At 37.8% G+C, this 20,408-nt stretch overlaps 2 protein-coding genes across 8 annotated transcripts in view; one reads left to right on the top strand and one right to left on the bottom strand.

Moving 5' to 3' along the window:
* Positions 1–1,790, top strand: part of FXR1 (FMR1 autosomal homolog 1) — a 57,551-nt gene extending 55,761 nt beyond the window's left edge. For 5 of the 6 annotated variants that reach the window (XM_033403092.2, XM_049710651.1, XM_033403093.2 and 2 more), the window contains one exon: positions 719–1,790. In XM_033403092.2, the coding sequence (XP_033258983.1) occupies positions 719–889 (171 nt within the window). In that variant the 3' untranslated portion in view covers positions 890–1,790. The remainder of the gene's footprint in view (positions 1–718) is intronic. The other variant, XM_049710652.1, reaches the window with a different exon arrangement.
* On the bottom strand, positions 1,674–14,149 carry DNAJC19 (DnaJ heat shock protein family (Hsp40) member C19). Of its 2 annotated transcripts, none has more exons than XM_033403096.2 (6): positions 13,993–14,149; positions 13,171–13,222; positions 13,022–13,095; positions 11,708–11,787; positions 10,926–10,996; positions 1,674–9,648 (listed from the first exon to the last, which is right to left on the bottom strand). In XM_033403096.2, the coding sequence occupies exons 1-6, from the start codon at positions 14,092–14,094 to the stop codon at positions 9,578–9,580; spliced, it is 450 nt and encodes a 149-aa protein (XP_033258987.1). In that variant the 5' UTR covers positions 14,095–14,149; the 3' UTR covers positions 1,674–9,577. The 2 variants fall into 2 exon arrangements, with proteins under 2 accessions (XP_033258987.1, XP_004278446.1); XM_004278398.4 differs by having other exon boundaries at positions 13,788–14,086.
* Positions 14,150–20,408: the final 6,259 nt, after the last annotated feature.

Genomic DNA, 20,408 nt, shown 5'->3' on the forward strand with positions numbered 1-20,408 from the left:
TGTTTTTGTTTTTGTTTTCGGTATGGTTTAGTTTTATTTTCACTTCTTAACTTACTTGTATGATCACTTGTTTCCCCAATTAGACCAGTAATATTTTAGTTAAAGACTACTCTTGATTTTGTTTTTGGCCCCAGGTAACTGAAGATATGCATGCTTGAGCCTGAAATACTTTTCATTTAGAACTCTAAATAGCATTCGTAAAATTCAGTCTGCCCAAAGATACTGGGCATAGAGACTGTTGCCTTAATTTGGGGAACAATAGGCTGAATATACCTCTTCTCAGTGGTGGATAAAGACCTTTAAGTTTCAATTCTTTTAAATATTTTAAGGGATTTGATATGTAAATGTGAGTTCCAAAAAAAAGGTGAGTAAGTAGGTGGTTATTTGCGTTACTTAGGGTATTAATGTTTATATCTTTTATATGGTGAGCTTTCCAGTGGTTAAAATGAAATTAGGTGCAAGTTTTCAGTAAACAGGTACAGATTCTTCCTGTGGTTTATGCACCGCTAGATACTAGAGATAAAGAGTTGAAAAGCCCAGAGAGGTGGAGTACATTGGTATTTGTTTTGAATTTTAAGAATGTTTTAATTCTTTGATCCATTGTGGTATGTGAAAACTAAAATTATTTATTAGCTAATTAATGTTTATGTAGCTATTGTCCTCCTCAGCTATAGATTTCATTTATAAAGAAGTTGAAAAAGTTGTCTCCCTTTGGCAGGCAAAAGATGTGATTGAAGAGCATGGTCCTTCAGAAAAGGCAATAAATGGCCCAACTAGTGCTTCTGGCGATGAAATTTCTAAGCTACAGCGTACTCCAGGAGAAGAAAAGATTAATACCTTAAAAGAAGAAAATACTCAAGAAGCAGCAGTCCTGAATGGTGTTTCATAAACTGAAGAAGTTCCTAGTTTACAGTTCTTTTACATTACATTTTACAATAGTGCTTGTACAAGCTTGCCAAAGATAGAATATGGATCGCCAGTCTTTACATCGCACTTTCAGTTCCTCCATTTGGAATTCAGAAAGGGGAGGGATCCTGAAGAAATCATATGTTAAACATACTTTGACACCTACTGTGTTATAAAATATATCATCAGATGTGCCTTGAGAATAGTATATGTAACATTAAAAAAAGTTGCTGGCTATAGGAAATGTTATTTTGTTTTCAAAATATGGCAGAGATGGGGGGAGGTGGGTGGGGGGTGGGATCCCTAAGGGAATATTCTTTATGAAAGCATTAGCTGCTTTTGTTACATTTTTAATAATATGCAACCACTTCTTCACCTGAGGAAAACTAGAGTGAAATGCAGTCTAAGATATTTTGCACTGAATTGTAATTTCTTCATTAGTTTAGTCTGGAAACTGGTCTGTTTTAATGTGTTTTTAAAATGCTGTATGTAGAGGAAAATCTGCAGGCCACTGGAATACATTTGTTAAATTCTCATCTGCAGGGACACTGGGTGATATTGGCAGTGACTGTTCTACATTGAGGCTTTGTTTGGTTTATTTATTAAAGTGTACAGTATTTAAAAAATCAAACATAGCTTTAGTTAAAACACTAAGCTGAATTAGTCATGTCCATTCAGACATAACCTGAACTACTGAAAAGATCAATTTCCAGAAGGTTTATTCTGTATAAACTACATGTTAGTCTTCAGTAGAGTATCTTTTCCTTTTCTTTTTTCCCCCTTTTTCTTTTTTTTTCCCTTTTTTTTTTTTTTTTTTTTGATTTTGGTTGTTTGATGTGCAATATGTTTTTGTATGCAGGTAGTAAATAAACTTTGATCTTCCATTTGCTGATTTTTAACTTTCTACTTTTTATACCAACTGTTGAAAAGTAGTTGGACCTACTTAAAGGCCTAGAGTAGTATTCTGATTGCTTTTTAAGATGCATTTATACTTGCTCATAAGTAGTAGTAAAATATTAGCTGGTCAATTTATCATTTTGTAATGAATCCTCTGAAATCTTAGTACTTAAAAAAATTTAGTGTGTTAGAATAGAATGGTTTAGGGAATTGATCAGAGATTTGATATTAGGAAAGTCTTTGTAACAAAATTCTAATCATAGGCAACTTTTGGAAGGCATTGGGGTAAAATCCAGAATTTTACTTTTGCCTTTGATTCTTTATTAAAGTTATTTTTATAAAGAAGTATAATGAGCAGTTTTTAAATAAGGAATGTCACGAATTTGATTTTTGGTTCTCAAGGAAATAATTTTAAAGGTTCTTATACTAATGAATGGATTTTTGGTAAATATTTTAGCCAGATGTCTTAATTTTAGGAAGATACAAACTTAAACGAAGTGTGTTGCAAGGTGATATCAAGTAGTTGTGGGTTTATGGGAGTTGCTCTACAATATTATATAAAGACTACTGAGCAAGAAGAAAGCTCTTTCACTTGGCATCTGAAAAGTATTTTATGTGCATAATTTATGTTAATTTATGTGCATAAAAAAGCTAAGTGATTTTAATTTATGGCTGAAGGACAATTCAGGTTATAGTTAAAAATATTTGCCAGGTCAGTGTATGTAAAACCCTAGCCCTGAAATTTATTACTGTTGAGGTTAAAGTTGTGATGATATTACATGCTTTTTCCTAAAACCCTGATAACTGAAAATTTTAAGGTGTAGTGTGAATAGTGCAGTCCTTGAACATTGAATAAATAATATCAAGTAATTTCATATCCTAATAAAATTACCCACAAATGTCTTTTTTTTAATCCACCAAAGTCAGAAACATGTAAAATTGTTGGCCTTTTTATTCTTCTCTTCAGTAGTAGAGTTACAAATTAATTATAAGGTATGAGAAGAATTTTCATTAATCCCCAAATCGGTAAATATGGTATAAAGAAAATACGATTTTTCATTTTCTTCCAGGTAGAATATTCAGTAAAATCCTCCTGTAAAGACTGTTTCAGTGGGAACGGAAGAAACACAAAATCACCTTAAGTGGGTTTAGCCCAGGGAGTTTTTTTAGAACTAATAACCTGATTCTAGGAAATAAGTATTAAGATTTCATTATTTACAAATGACTAATCCCAATGTCCTTTAGAAATATGTGCTGCAGAATCATGATAGGCCTTTTATCTTTTTTTTTTTTAATAGCACATGCTCAGATTCAGAACTGAAAAGCCCACTCCTCAAAGGTAACTATTCCTGATAGAGGTAGCCTTCCAAACTTAGTTTGAGAGTCCATCTTTTTTGGCTACAAGTTACATGGAATGTTGCTATGGGAAAACTTGCCAGCCCCCCAGCCCCGCCCCCCCAAAGGTTTTATGCAGCTTAAGTATTGTTTCAGCATACATATATGAAATCGTGTATGATATCTGAACTAAATCATGAATTAAGAACTGAGATTACATGGGGGTAAAAATGGTCTTTTCCTGAAGACTTGGGAAGCCTAGATTCTTGGGTTTGGCGTCACTCTTTTAAGCCTTCCACGGGCCTAAAACTTTCACAAAATGGTATGGGTTTCTGTTGACAGGTCAGTCACCACTGTTAAAATTATAATAGGGATACATAAAAGTATTAATTTTAAGTAACTATTTTAATGTGGAGGTAACAGCATATCAAACCAGTGAGTTCATGAAAACTGAGATGTTGCTTAGGACAAGGCTGAGGGAGGTAGTAGCTTAAGTAAATATTCTTTAAAAAGCAAGTCCAGGTATATACAGACGAGCAAAATAACCAAAGAACAGGAAAACACTAAGCTGGTGTTTTACTATTTGTCCTGGATCTCCATTCATGTCAGCCGTTCTTCTGTGGCTGGGATCCATCACCTTTGGAAGTATTTTTGTAGCTACTGTTCGCTATGAGTCTAGTGTTTAACCTCAGAAGGGTCTCTGCAAAGTTGGTATGTTAACTGAATGTTGCTGGTAGATTGGGAAATAGTACCTACCATTTGTGTCCTCTGCAAACAGATCGACTCTTTTCAGGTTGAAACCAACTAGTTAATATTCTTATAGGCTGTGCCTACAATGAGCTTATGCCGTAAGCAGATGATTGGCGGTTACTGGAAATGAATAAAGGAAAATTACTTTTATATTTAGATTTTCTAAGGCTTCAAGGAACTTGAATTGGATCTATGGGTTTGGCAAAATTCCAAAAGGCAACAAGTAGGGTGTTCATTGAAAAGCCTCAGTCTCCTTATCTTTGCTATTTACAACTTGGATCACCTGTACCCTTTGTAAGGATATCTGATATGGTGAATTTGCAGGTCCCTTATTTTAAAATTTTAGTTTTTTACTAGGATGCTTGAATGGATAATATTCACTTATAACCCATGATTAACCTATGACAGCATTTGGGTTTTATTTCAGGGAACTGTTGCAATAAAGCAATAATTGCAATCTGCTATAGTAAAACTTTTGGCAAGTGGTGGTAATTTGAAACTGCACTCAACTGCTGGTTGAAAACGTCAGTTATGTTGAACCACAGGAAATTGCTGGGAGCTGACCAGTTTTGACCCACGGAAGAGACAACCTAATAATACGTTTTAAGGTATAATCATTTACTCCAGAAATCCAAGCAAGGGTCTAATCATCCAGAAAAGCCCTAATTATTGGATGAGGGAGGTGTATATAATGAAAATATTAATTTTGTTTTTTAAAATGGTTTATCAGTGGGTCACTTTAGATTCAGATTCATCTGTATCTTCTATATTACTGTTTCAGGGTACTGAAGCACAGAATTGGGAGTTACTATCTTAGTTGTACAAACTTTTTCTATATTCCGTTTCATCCAACTAGAGAGGCCTAGACTAGGTGATCCCATAAAGGCCTTTCCAATATAATATAACTAGAGTGTAATCATATGTTAGACCCTGTGTGATACTTAACCATGTACTCTTAAGGAGTATGCTGAATTAAAATGGTGTTTGTTTTCTATTTATATCTGTCCCAGACATTTCCAGCTATATTGTATGCAATCTAAAGATAAAAGAAGGGCAGAATTATTTTTCACTAACATTCTCAATTTCAAAGTCCCACTATTAAGTATACTAGTTAGCAGTTTCTCAAATTAGGGTGAAACCACAGGGATATTTTCTGAATGTTTCGTACCCTTTTTACTTGATGGATTGTCAAATGTAGCTACTCATTTTCTAGGTTAGAGACCATTTTCATTACAGAAATTTTCCCGTAGTTTTTCTAGATGAACTAATCTATGCTTAATTGTTCCCTGGAGCTCATACCTCAACCTCTTTGAACTTCATTTTTCACCTTGCTGTTTTCAGGTTGTAAAGAAAAATACATAAATACTTCACTTGAAATTCCATTAACTGAAACAGCACTAAGGTCACAGCAAGTGTTAACTTGTTCCAGATTATACCCTAACACTGGACTACGACCTTGTCATTGGGTCAGGAATAACAGGTTAACACTGGATAGCTCTTTCTATATCCTGTTGCTAAAGCAACAATTGGCTCTAAGCAGATACACAACACTGAACAGCAGTGCCAGCAACAAAAAGCAGAGCTTAAGTCATTTAAGTTTCCTGGTACTCAAGGTTACTCTCAGTCCAGGGTTCTTTAACCAAAAACCTATTCTAGCATTCTAAGTAAGTGCTTTTTACTTTACCTCAGATTTATAGATTTCTTTCTACCATATTCTGGCCTTTTAAGTTTTGGAGCCAACTTCTAAATTTTCATTGTAATTAACGTTTGGGGGATCATTTATGCTGAACAAAATAATGACCCCATCACACACTTCTGAAATGCAAAACAACTTTTATAGGTTGTTAACAACAGAAAGGTGCCTTATAAATTCTCATTGAAACAGTAGAACTCATTATTTTAGCCTGAAGTGTTTAAACTTAAGCTTGGTTAACTCTTAAATGAAGCATTCTGCCTGGATTAATTTAAATTACTTCTGATACAAGGTTTTCTTTAAGGTATAAAATAAATTTTTAGTGTGCCGAATACTACATAGCTTTTTAGTGTGGCATGGTCCAACATGTTTAGGTTTTTACCCTGTGTTAAGATACTAGTTATCCAGTTTCTTCCACTTCTCATTTTACATCTAGCTGCCTTTTACCCTTCTTGCTTCTGTTTGTTGTAATTTAGAGCACAGGAAATTAAGGATAGCAGAGAAAACTATATAACCAAGCTTCTAGAATCAGAAAATGGGCTTGTGTTCCATTTTCATACATGTTCTCAATTATTTCTTGAATGGTTTGGGTCTGTATGACTTGTTAAATGCTTCTATAGATATTCCCATCATTTGTAAAACAGCTGAAGGCAAGAGAATTTGCCTAAAAATAAGGGTGGGAAAAGATTCGACTTCAGGACCACCCATTACAGCCTACTTTCATCACCAGCAAAGCAGGTTTATAAAGTTTATTAAGTAGCATAGGACTCATCTGTTGTCAACCTAGAGGCCCAGTGAAGGCAAAAGGAAAGAGGCTAAGTAAGGAAACTAAAGCTCTGGTATGCCAGTTCTAAACATTAAGGCTGTGAATAGGCATGTATTAAGGACTAATATATAGAGAACCAAATTATAAATGAAGCTAGTAAATTGGAGAAGATATTCAGGGCTTATAGTTTCAGTAGCTGTGCAACTTCAGAAAGCATTTGCTCTAGTTTTTCAATTTCCTATCCATAAAGTGGAGAAGTCTTAACAATTTAAGTTGGCTGTTATTTTTTTTTCCCCCTCTTAACAGATGAGGAAGCAGAGCCCTAAGTGCATAGATACCTTGCTCAAAGTTGCCTGGCTATTATAGCAGAAGTTTCACTTGAAACCTGTACCTCCTATTCCTAGTCCTATATTCAACCATTATCTTCCTCCCTTTTAAAGAAGTCTATATCTGAAAGGACCCGTGGATAAAAAGGCCCAAGGTAGAAGTGTAATGACAAGTATGAGACACACATTTCAGTACCACCAAGGGAAACATCCCTGGGTTATCAGATTTGTGAAAGGTACCACAGTGTGGAGGTTAACAGCGTAGAACTTCGGGTTTGAGAAAGATCAGTTTTCTCAGCCAGCATGTTGCTTTGGCAAGTATCTTAACCTCACTGAACTTCAATTTCATTACTTGTAAAATGTACTTTAATAGTAACTACTACTGGGTAAGGGGGAAATGCTTAGCACAACGCTAGCACATTGTAAACAGTCAATAAATGTTAATAATACACAAGCATTTTGTAAGAAAATACCATTAAAAGATGAAGGCTCTCTTACAGATCATCACACTTGCATCAATTACCATGATCTAGAGCCCTCATAAAAAAGATGACTTTTTTACCCAAGAAAAATGGTAGGTTTGCCTAACGGCTTTCAGTGAAATATGGATTCTTCTACTTGAAAAAGGTAAGCCTAGAGAAAATAAAACATTACTATGAAAGAAAAATGTCTGCTGTGCTCCTTAGTATTATTGTAAAGTGGTATCTTAGAAACAGGTATGCTGTGTTTGCATTAAACACTCAAAAGTGTACCTTCAACATGAAGTTTTCCTTTTTAAAGTTAATGCTTGATTGCCTTTGGGCATATCTTCTATTCGTCTGAAAAATTTGCTTTTTAGTTGATAATATCTCTTTTCCTTAATTAAAGCTCTTGTTCATAAACATTTTTTTTTGACTAGTCCAAAGGACTGAAATAAAAGGCTAGTAAGCCAAAATACAGTTGATCCTCATTATTAGCGGATTCCTTATTTTCAAGTTCATACCTCCAAAGTCAACAATCACGGCGATTTCCTGGTTGGTTGCGGACATGCAAAGTGTGAAAATGAGTCACCCGGTACCTACAAAGTTATGCTCTGCCTTGTTTCAGTTTTCCTACTGTAAATAAGCATCCTTTTCATGGTCCATTTAATGCCAAGTTTTTTGCATTTTTGTCCTTTTTATTGGTGATTTCACTGTTTAAGATGGCCCCCAAGCGTAGTGAAGTGCTGCTGCCTAAGGTTCCTAAATGCAAGAAGGCTGTGATGGATTGGCATGAGTTGTGATGTTATTGGCTGTGAATTTAATGTTAATGAATCAACAATATATATTAAATAAGATGTCTTAAACAGAAACACTTGTAAACAAGGTTATATATTCACTGGTTAACAAAAATATTGTGACCAGAGGCTCACAGGAAACCCCTATGAACAGTGGTTCAGGATTCACTAATTTAGTATTCTCAGTGTCTTTATACAACACAACTACTTTGAATAACATGAATCAGCTGTACCTTCATACCCCCTTGTCCCTGGAAATAGCCAAGTGCTTCGTCATACTCTAAATCATGGCAAATGAACTTGATCAGATTTTGAATGAGGAAATGGGATGGAAAATAAAAGCAGATACACCTCCATTTTGAAATGTCCCTAAACACATTCCGGTGCTAAATATGACCACCTCCATTATTTTGACCTTGAAAGTCTTTGTGTTCCCCATTAACAATTAACTTTAGGAAGATTTAAGAAAGTTTAGATTGTAGGTAGTAGTATTTATCATCTTAGAACTGAAAATTAAGTATTCTGGCTGACCACAAAATAGCTATCTTAACCTCACATGTTTTAGGTAGGTCCTCTGGTTATCCTTAGATATTTTTTGTTAGACCAATAGCTATTTACCCTGAAATGTCATTTAAATATATCAGTGTATGAATTATCGAGTCCTTCGTTATATTTTGATAACTGAGAGCTTTTCAGTTTCACTAATTGTGTTTTAACAGATGTGAAACTTGATTATGTAAAAAAATAACCAATTAAAGTAGTTTATAAATGGTCAGTCTCTTTAAGGGGTTAGCTAAATAAAATATACATACTTTCTTGATTAAAAACAGGACTTGTATTCTCAAATCTTTATCATACTGTTACAGTTTTTACTGTATGAAATCGGAAACAATTCAGATTTATCACTGACAAAGTGATAAATACATACCTAGATCAATTTCTCAGGTTAAGTTGTGGCTAAATTCACTTTTTTTTTTTTGCGGTACTCGGGCCTCTCACTGTTGTGGCCTCTCCCGTTGCGAAGCACAGGCTCTGGACGCGCAGGCTCACCAGCCATGGCTCACGGGCCCAGCCACTCCGCGGCATGTGGGATCTTCCTGGACCGGGGCACGGACCCGTGTTCCCTGCATCGGCAGATGGACTCTCGACCACTGCGCCACCAGGGAAGCCCTAAATTCACTTTTAAGTTCAAGGTTCTAAGTGGCTGGGGGAGTCCTGTGTACCTTGAACAGCCACCTGTCTTAATGAGATGAGCCCCTACTACAACAACTTGTGCTAATTCCATCATATTTATCACATTGTATTTTAATTATTTTCACATTGTATTTTAATTATCAGTTTATCAATCTCCCATCAGATTGGGGATTCCTTCAGAGAGAGACTATCTTGTTCACTTTGTCTTGACATAGGTACCAAATTATTTGACAAATGAGTAACAAACACTTCAAATGGCATGCACTTATCCATAATCATTGAGTATTAACCTACAAATATTCTATAATCCGATTTTAAATCCTCAAATTTATACCAAGGCTTTCATTTAGCTTATGTTAATTTTTAAAATGTGTAGCTTTGAGGCATTTTATTATAAAAAGCTGGTACTCATATACATAAATGAATAGGAACTTAAAATTCATCATACATTTACTTCATTTTTTAGCTTGACCTTCTAGTAAATCTTTAGCTTCATTGATTTTGGCTGCTATATAAGGAGATCCTCCTACAGGAAGAAAAAAAAGGAATAGTTATAATATGGACTCTCCAATTTCTGCTTGGTGAAAAGCTATTCTCTTGCTTCAAGAATTCCTATGCTTATCTAAGAGGTGAAATGAGCAGAAATGAAATTTTGACTTTTTAAAATAACTATGACACTGGAACTGGATGACCAAAAACATGGTTAATATATTTGACCAATGGGAGGGAGATTTCCACAAAAAATGGCACCTTCTGAAAAAGCTTAAACTGATACAAATAAAATTTTAAAAAATTCTCATACTTATGTGACTTTGAAATAGTGTAAGTTGCCTTTTCATGACGATCACAAGTCATAAACACCAATTTATTGTACTGTGTTATTTTAAAACCATGAAATTTTCAGAGGTGGTGAGCTTAGTTGGGAAGACCCCACTTTGCTTTATATCCTTTTCCTGTTACCAACAGTCCCTTCACCATGTCACCTACATCTCCTTTCCTACTGAACTGCAGCAGTGATTTGAGTGATTCTCAGAAAAGTGTGGCCCTCAGACCAGCAAGCACCAGCAATCAGTAAAAAGCTTAGTTAGGATGCAAATTTATGGGCTCCACCCTAGACCTACAGAATCAAGAGCCTTCCAGTTAGTATAAGCTAAGTTTTGTAAAAGGTTATGCAGTCAGATACCAAACAATTACAACCCTGTTTAAACTCAAAACACTCTTTCTTAAAGAGAGGCTTCTCCTGTAAAGTAAAAGGACTTAAACACTGGAATGTGGATTTTGTGGTCTATATTTTGGTATTCCATTTGATCTTTCAACTCAGCCTAGGCTGCTTAGAAGTGTATCAGAAACTAATACGTCCTATAGGTTTCTAACTAGGTAACCACTAGTTAAAAGGTCTAAATGTATAGGAAAAAAGTTAAAAGTTTTATTAGTTTCATTAACTGAAATTCAACATTTTCCTTAGGTAAGAATGTAGACACCCCCCACCCCAAACAGTAGTAGTAGCAGTATTTGAGACTCACTACTGTAAGTCACATCACAACTGCAGATCTCAAAACACAGTTAATGCTTATCACTACTTCCAAATTATAGTAGTTACTAGATCTGCTCATTAGTCTATAAATTTTTCACTCAGAACTTACTCTTTTAAGATACCTAAACAAATGGATCCAGCCTGGGAGACAGTGCTCACAAACAGATCTAGGCATTTCCCTTATAATAGCCAAGAATTAGATACAAAATTATCCCACTAATAACAGGTACTCCAACAAAATGTGTTAACAATAGTTTAATGATACTTACCCTTGTCTGGGTGATTTAAAAGCATAATTCGTCGATGAGCATCTCTTATTTTTCCCTTATTGGCAGTAGGGCTAATTTAAAAAGGAAAAGGTATACTTCAGAGTAGATCTGGGTCACATTAAAAAACTATATAAAGGTCGATTAAAAATTGTGAAACTGAAAAAAAACTGAAACTGGAGTAAGTCAACACAACAGTATGAAAAGCTATTTGGGAACCTCTAACACACTAGGAAGATTAATATTCTGAATCACAGAACTAAACAGAGCTCCTTAGAAAAATAAGGCATTCTTAAAAATTTAGTTGAACTTTTAACCATTACAACAATCCTTTTATCGAAAAGTATGTTTAAGTATTTGGAAATGAAGGCAGAATTTCATCACAAAAAAATCTGTTACTCCGTTATAGAGAACAATATTGAGCACTGTGATTATCTGTTGAAAAATCTACCTTCAATGAGTTAAAAAGTACTCATGTGTCATTAGACCTTCTCATTGGACTTTTGTAGGGAATGTTTAGATCTTAAAAATGTAATAGATGGAACGTCCCTGGCAGTCCAGTGGTTAAAACTCCATGCTTCTACTGCAGGGGGTGTGGATTAGATCCCTGGTCAGGGACCTAATATCCCGCATGCCACACAGTGCAGCCAAAAAAATAATAAAAATTAAAAAAAAATGTACACAGTAGAATAACTCTCCTAATAAAAGAGAGAAGGTCTTTCTTACACTTGCTTATAGCTCTAAATTTGGAAGAAAAATACTAAAAATGTGAGAAATTATTTTACCTTACACCTAGTATTAATGCTGCTTCCCGTTTTGTCATTTTGGGTTCAAACCCACCTCTGTAATAGCCACCACTGAAGGCCTGAAAGTGGAAATACATTTGTAAGAAAAGATTATCAAAATAAACTGAAAGCTGCTAAAAAATGTCTATAAATGTTCATAGAACCAGCGGAAAAACTAAGACACTTCAGAAAACTAAGTGCAATTCCTATGGTATTTTTTTTTTTTTTCCCTGTACGTGGGCCTCTCACTAATGTGGCCTCTCCCGTTGTGGAGCACAGGCTCCGGACGCGCAGGCTCAGCGGCCATGGCTCACGGGCCCAGCCGCTCCGCGGCATGTGGGATCTTCCCGGACCAGGGCACGAACCCGCGTCCCCTGCATCGGCAGGCGGACTCTCAACCACTGCGCCACCAGGGAAGCCCCCTATGGTATTTTAACTCTATAAATAGCAACAAATATTTTATTGATCATTAAACATCCATTCCCCCCCCCACCCCCGGACCATCTAAACTGTCTTGAAGATACAAGACAAAATAACAGTGCCTTAAAGCCAGTTCTTCTGGGAGTGAAGGGAAGAGTATTCCAAGCTAGCCATGTTCTAAATAAAAATTTGATCTCAGAATATGACTACATGTTTTAGAACAAGTGCTTTAGAGGATTCAGAGATCTTTTGAGACAAGTGGTTCAAGGACATTTTGAGGTTCAAGGCAACTACTAAAACAAGACTTTAAGATATATATTGAGAAAATCAGGCTATTAGATCCACTGACCTTGGTATGTCAGAAATTATACTGGTAAAACCTACCATTACTCTACTACTCTGTCACATTCAATCATAACAATAAAAAGCAATACTCTACAGGTTGTCAAAATCATATTCATTCTGAATTTTGACCACAGAATGTATGATCACATTCAGTCATACTCTAGAGCCCAATTAACTTAAGTGTTACCCAAGTAATCTCTGTTAGGGAGTGCCAGAGCCACACAGTAAAAATGGATCACTTCAGACCCCTAGATCCCTCTGTGTTTGTGATGCAGAGCTAATGATGCTGAAGGTAATGGTGTATGAACACTAAAGTGATATTAACTTTCATGATACTAAAACTGTTAACACCTCTTCCCCAAATCTGTCACACGTAACATTTGATTCTTTAGGGTAGCACCATTACAAAGCTCAGAACTTCTAAACCTTCTTTGCGGGAAGCAAGAGAAGGGGTCCAAAGCAATCACGTAGAACTTCATGGATGTCTGGCTCTAGGCTTCATACACAGACAGTAAAGAATTAGCAAAAATGGTGAATAAGAAGCCTTACAGATTTTGGTAGACTTTGAAAAACTTGTTTTACTTGAGGCTCCATATGCTTCATGGCTTGCAAAACGTAACGGCCTAAAAACAAAAGCAATAAAATAAAAAGTCCGCAACCTCCTCTACTTCAGTTCTACCCCCAAACCATAAACAAACCTGCAAATCCTGCAGCAGCAATGGTCAGTCCAACTGCTACCACTGTACTGGCCTGGTAAAGGGAAGCAGAGTAAATATTCATTTCTCTCATTCTCACCCTTCCCTATCATGCCCATTCTCCCATTCCAACTTATTACAAGTTTTATTTCAACAGGAGAAATAACTTTTAGGATGAAAATATTCTGCCCAATGATCCTGCAAATTTTATATCCAATGCATTTAAAAGGTATGGGATTTTTCACTAAGGAAAAAAAAAGCAAGTCGATTTGCTTATTTATTTATACAACAGTGAAAAAGATAATTCCCCTCCCCTTGAAAACTTCTTTCACCTCCGGGCAAGTGAAGTCACATTAAAATTCAATCAAGAGCAACGGAAATAAAGTTTCTGCCAGAGAAGGGAGAACTGTTTACAGAGGATTCCTGTAAATTCTGATTCACCGTTAAACGTAGGCTTAACTAAGAGACTAGCTTCTCATAGCACCTTCGGCCAAATATGTTCAGGAATCGAGAAGAGGTGTGTCAGCAAGAGAAAAGGGGAAAGACAGAGCGATGTAGAGAAAGGGCTGCAAGGATGTGTTAGGGGACCAGCAGGTATAATCAAATGCGTTTCCACTAACCTCCGAGCCCCATGGACGGCAGGCACAAAGGCCCGAGAGGGGTGAGGCAACAGCTCTGTGTCCCAGAGGGTGACTCTCCGGGGCGCTACACCCCCAGCTCTGAGTCGCATTAGGGAGACATCTGCGGCTCCTCTCCTCCCAGACCTTGAGCAGAGGTTAAGGCCTGGGCCTGAGATCGCCCAAGAGGCCGGAAGGCGGAACTCACCATGGTTCCCGCTCGGCTCCTCTGCTTCCACCGGGAGCGCGGTACATCCCACCCCACCAGCTCTACGCCTCTACCACAAAGCGACGCGGTCACCACCAGCATGTGCAAACCGCCCAGACACGGGCGCCCCAGGAAATACGGCAGTGGCGGCCGTAAACTAGGCCGGAAAACTGTCGTAAAAGGGGACAGCGGACGGGAATGAAAAGGTCGCTCAAGCCGTGGGCAGGTGGAGAACACGACTTCGGATTGGTTGGTGGGTGGGCGGATCACCTCCGTACTGGGCTCAAAGGTGGGGCTTTTTGTTTTGTCCTTTGCGCCTGGGCCTAGAGTATTTGGAAATTCTTTCGGGGAACGGTATTGATATCGAAGGGCATGAGCAAATACTGTGTAGCTACACTCTGAACTTTTTTTTTTTTTTTGTCTGCATCTTAGCATCTCCATTTGGCATTTATTTTGTTTATAACTGCCAAGAGTAATGAATATTCTTAAACATGCCGTAACAAGTCCACCATGAAGCCAAATAAGTATGTAGCGGCACAGTATAGCAAAAAGATGTTCCAGAAAATCAAAGGAGCAAACCACATTGTTTTGGGGGTTCTGTAGCATTCATTTATTTAGAATAATTTGTTTAAATATGTGACTTGACAGGAACTTGTGTGAATGTTTGGGGTTTGGTTTTGTGGAATGGAATTACTACTTAAAGGACAGTTAATACTCTGATCATGGGATCTCAAAATCACCACAACTGAAAAATGCTATTTAAAATTTCTCCCCTTCTCAAAGTAAAAAGTAGGGTTTGGTTTTGCCTTTACAGAGTATCAGTTTCATATATCCCTACATAAAAGGAGAAGAGAAAAATAATGGAGACAGTAATGGAAATTTTACAATGTGATGTTTGGATGATCAAAATAAATTTGGAGTTAATTCCCACTTCGAACTTACAAAGTATTAGGAGTCTGTTTACATTGCAATGAAGTTCTGCTTTGATGAGGTCGTTGGTTATTAGACAAATATGTGAATTTGTTGGCTTTCTTTTCCTCATGTAAAAAAAGATTCTGCGTTTGGATCTCCAAGATAGCCATGAGATTTTTGTAATGAAATTTATTGTCAACAAATGATCAAAGACCTAGCACTAAGACCCTAGTGTTAAGTGTACATCTTCCTCTTTTGCCCCCTTTTATCTAGTTTTTAACCCAACAACTACAAAAGAAATAATCAAGTGGGACATAAGACCTTGGGACCAAAATGGCCAGAAAAAACTAGACTGCTACGTTCAAAACTTCCCGTTATGTATAGTTTTGATATATACAAACTATGATATGCAGCTTGCTTGAGGAACACAAACCTAGCCTCAGGAAACCAGTGGTGGACAACACAGGGAGACACTTGAAGTGGAGATGGCTCTGTTTTTGGAAGCAAATCAAGCTAAATGCACAACCTGTCTCCGTCACTTACTAGTTGTGTGAGTTTGGACAAACTTGTCCAAAAGGAATAACTATTCCTGACTCTGAGTTTTCTCATTTGTAAAAGAAGGGTAATGCTGGCTACCTTGCTAAATTTTTGTAAGGATAGAGATGTACATTGTGTGTTCTATACATAATTATCACTCAGTGTAGCTGTTATTATTATGAGGGAAGTCAGAGTGCATATTGGTGTGCAAAGGCCTTCCCAATTCTCATGACACTTCACTCATGGTGGCAAGCCTAGTAATCCCTTTCCTACCAACTAAGGGCATGGAAAGAACCCTTAAAAGCAATTTTTAAAAATATCTATTAACTGGGACTTCCCTGGTGGCACAGTGGATAAGAATCCACCTGCCAATGCAGGGGACATGGGTTTGATCCCTGGTCCGGGAAGGTCCCACATGCCTCAGAGCAACTAAGCCCGTGCATCACAACTACTGAAGCCCGCACACCTAGAGGCTGTGCTCCACAAGAGAAACCACTGCAAGGAGAAGCCACTGCAAGAAAAAGCCCGTGCACCCCAACGAAGAGTAGCCACCACTCGCCACAACTAGAAAAAGCCCGCGCGCAGCAACGAAGACCCAATGCAGCCAAAAATAAGTAAAAAATTAAAATCTTAAAAAACAATGTCTACTGACTGATGAATGGATAAGTAATCACTCCTTATTTCTTCTAGCTTATGGTGTCTGCTAGCATACCTTGACTTGTGACAGCATAACTTCAATATTCAAGGAGGGCCAGTGTCTTGAAATCCCTTTCTACTCTGTTTTCACGTTGCCTTTCTCCTCTGTGTGTAGAATCTCCACTGCCTCCCTCTTAAAGGATACATATAATTGCATCTAGGGCCCACCCCTCTAATCCAGGATAATATCCCCATTTCAAGATCCTTAACTTAATCATAGCTGCAAAGACTTTGTCATATAAGGTAATATTCATGGGTTCCAGGTTTTAGGACTCGGTATCTTTGGGGGCTATTATTTCATCTACCATAGAGAATAAGAGAAGACAAGAGGAGACTAGCAGGGACAAGAGAATGAGAAAAGACTCAAGCACGTATGCTCAATTTCTCCTCCCACATTTGTCAACCAGGCAAATCACTTCTTGGGGAGGAATAAGTGAGAGGTGAGAGGAAGTAGCTAGAAGTACTCTTGAATTGTGGCTTTCAAACATTTTCTGACCATAATTCTTAGTAAGAAATATTGGGTTGGCCAAAAGGTTCATTCATTTTTTTCCTGTAAAATGGCTCTAGTAGTGCTTTGTTGTCTTTCTTTTTAAAAAAATTTTATTTATTTATATATTTATTTTTGGCTGCATTGGGTTTTGTTGCTGCACTTGGGCTTTCGCTAGTTGTGGCGAGTGGGGCTACTCCTCATTGCGGTGTGTGGGCTTCTCCTTGCCGTGTCTTCTTGTTGTGGAGCACGGGCTCTAGGTGCTCAGGCTTCAGTAGTTGTGGCATGCAGGCTTAGCAGTTGTGGCTCGCAGGCTCTAGAGCACAGGCTCAATAGTTGTAGTGCACAGGCTTAGTTGCTCCGTGGCATGTGGGATCTTCCTGGACCAGGGCTCGAACCCGTGTCCCCTGCTTTGGCAGACGGATTCTTAACCACTGCTCCACCAGGGAGGCCCTGCTTAGTTGTCTTTAGCTTCATTTGAAACAATTTTTTTTAGATTGTATTGTGACAGCTGTCATATCAGTATGCATTGTAAAAAAAAACTTATCAAAACTGGTGAATTTTTTTTTTTTTTTTCGGTATGCGGGCCTCTCACTGTTGTGGCCTCTCCTGTTGCTGAGCACAGGCTCCGGACCCCCAGGCTCAGCGGCCATGGCCCATGGGCCCAGCCGCTTCGCGGCATGTGGGATCCTCCCGGACTGGGGCACGAACCAGTGTCCCCTGCATTGGCAGGCAGACTCTCAACCACTGCGCCACCAGGGAAGCCCAAAATCGGTGAATTTTTCTGTAGCCATTTTAATATTGAAGATGGAAGAATAAAGCAACATTTTTGGCATATTATGCTTTATTATTTCAAGAAAGGTAAAAACAACTGAAACACAAAGAAGGATTTGTGCAGTGTATGGAGAAGGTGCTATGACTGATCGAATGTGTCAAAAGTGATTTGCGACATTTTGTGCTGGAGATTTCTCACTGGACAATGCTCCACATTTGGGTAGACCAGCTGAAGTTGATAGCGATCAAATCGAAACATTAATTGAGAGCAATCAATGTTATACCATGGGGGAGATAGCCAACATACTCAAAATATCCAAATCAAGAGTTGAAAATCATTTACACCAGCTTGGTTATGTTAATTGCTTTGATGTTTGGGTTCCACATAAGTTAAGCCGGGGTGGAGGGGCGAGACCTTCTTGACTGTATTTCCACATGCGATTCTCTACTTAAACATAAAGAAAATGTTCCGTTTTTAAAACAAATTGTGATGGGTGATGAAAAGTGGATACTGTACAATAGTGTGGAACAGAAGAGATTGTGGGGCAAGCTAAATGAACCACCACCAACCACACCAAAGGCCAGTCTTCAACCAAAAAAGGTGATGTTGTGTATATGGTGGGATTGGAAGGGAGTCCTCTATTATGAGCTCCTTCTGGAAAACCAAATGATTAATTCCAACAAGTACTGCTCCAATTAGACCAACGGAAAGCAACACTCGATGAAAAGCGTCCAGAATTAGTCAACAGAAAACGCATAATCTTCCATCAGGATAACTCAAAACCACATGTTTCTTTGATGACCAGGCAAAAACTGTTACAGCTTGGCTGGGAAGTTCTGATGCATCCACCGTATTTGCCAGACATTGCACCTTCGGATTTCCATTTATTTCGGTCTTTACAAAATTCTCCTAATGGAAAAAATTTCAATTCCCTGAAAGACTGTAAAAGGCACCTGGAACAGTCCTTTGCTCAAAAGGTAAAAAGTTTTGGGAAGATGAAATTATGAAGTTGCCTGAAAAATGGCAGAAGTAGTGGAACAAAAGGGTGAATATGTTGTTCAATAAAGTTCTTGGTGAAAATGAAAAATGTGTCTTTTATTTTTACTTAAAAACTGAAGGAACTTTTTGGCCAACCCAATATATTTTACCTTCTGACCCTAGGAAACAAATACACAGTTAAATGCGTGTGCGCACGTACACACACACACACACACACACACACACACACACACACATGCATTGAATTTAATGTGAATTTAAAGGAAATTAATGTTTTTGAGACAATACTTGCACTTGCTTCATGAGATGCGTGCTGGTCTTTTCTAATTCTTAAAAAAAATGGTGGGAAACCCATTAAGTTCACAGCCCACTAATTGGTCATGATCCGAAGTTTGGAAAACATCACTCCATAAAAATCCACCTTTGGAAATATGATGCCAGGCATATAAAAGGTTTTTTTTTCCCCTAAAAACTATGTGCCAGGCATTGTGCTAAATGCTTTATGTTGATTATTTCACTTCACTCCACGACAGTAATATTTATTTGTTTTGCAGATGAGGATATTTTGCCAAATACATTTGTTTTCCCCTCCAGATCCCTTCTCTACTGTCTTCCATTCTGCTCTGTGTCCCAGAGGAGCACAGGAGGCTAGGAGGATGACCTTAATGGACTGCATCAATGGGCCCCCTTGTCTTCTGGCTTGGGGTTCATTTATGCCTGTGATCAGAAGATTGGAAGGCAGGAGGACAGTGAGTTCATGGTCTTCATTTCTCCATTTTCCTTTCTGATGGTTGCCAAAGGCTGGCTGAGTTTTTCCACTGAAGAATGCAGTTCCTGTTGTGTATCTTCAGGTAATTACTCCCACTCTTTTTTTTTTTCATGTATGTCTAAGGATAGTAATGACTCCATTGGCCTCCAAAGCCATGCTAGGCACTGGACACTTGACCATCATTTGCTAATTTCCCTTAGTCCTGTCCACACCTTCATAAAGGGTCCTTAATTAAAATTTATTCAGTTACTCTATTGGGGGATGCCATCTGTTTCCAACGTGGATGGTGACTGTTATAAGAGGCTACTGCAATCAAGTAGGAGATGATGGTAGCTGTGGAAGTGGAAAGAAGTGTCTGGACTCCTGCTTATATTTTGAAGGAAGAGCTGAGAGAATTTGTTGATGGATGAGATATAGTATGTGTGTGAGAGAGAAAGGATTCAAGAGTGACTCCCAAGCAGTAGGCTTGAGTAGCTGGAAGTCTGGAGTTGCCACTTAATGGGACTGGAGAGACTTCAGAAAGAGCAAGCTGGTGGTGGGAGCTTTTGTTGTGTTGAGTTTGAAATAGCAACTAGATATCTAAGGAGTTTCAAATAGGCATTTGGATATTCAAGTCTGGTGTCAGGACAGAGGTCTGAGAGTCATCAGCCCATAGATAGTCTTCAAGGCCATGGAACAGATGAAATCATCCATTGTATGAGTGGAGAGAGAATAAGAGGAATAAGGGCTGTGCTTTTGTACCGTTCATATTTGGAATTTGGGGAGATGATGAAAAGCCAGAAAATTAGATTGAAAAAGCATTGCCAGAAACTAGGTGACAGTGGTGTCCTGGAAGCCAAATGAAGAAAGTGTTCAATGGAGGAATTGTATAAAATACTGCTAATAGTAAAATAAAAGAACAACTGAGCATTGGCTACTAGAGATCTTTGGTGATATTTATGAGAAAAGTTTCTGCAACACAGTTGGGACAAAAGTCTGATTGGAGTGGATTCATGAGAGGATGGGAAGAGAAAGAGTGGAGATATGGATTATAAGACATCTCTTTCAAGGAATTTTGCTGAAAAGGGAATTAGAGAAATAAGAAATTAGAGAAATCAGACAGAGAAGCAGTATAAGGAGAGTTTTTTTGCTTTTTTTTTAAGATGGAAGAAATAAAAGCATGTTTATCTGCTATAGGAATGAACTTACAGAGGGAAAAATTAGACAAAATTCATTGAATTATATAATTTAAGAATGAGAAG

The sequence above is a fragment of the Orcinus orca genome, chromosome 5 (assembly GCF_937001465.1).
Source record: "Orcinus orca chromosome 5, mOrcOrc1.1, whole genome shotgun sequence".
In the NCBI taxonomy this organism is placed as follows: Eukaryota; Metazoa; Chordata; class Mammalia; order Artiodactyla; family Delphinidae; genus Orcinus; species Orcinus orca.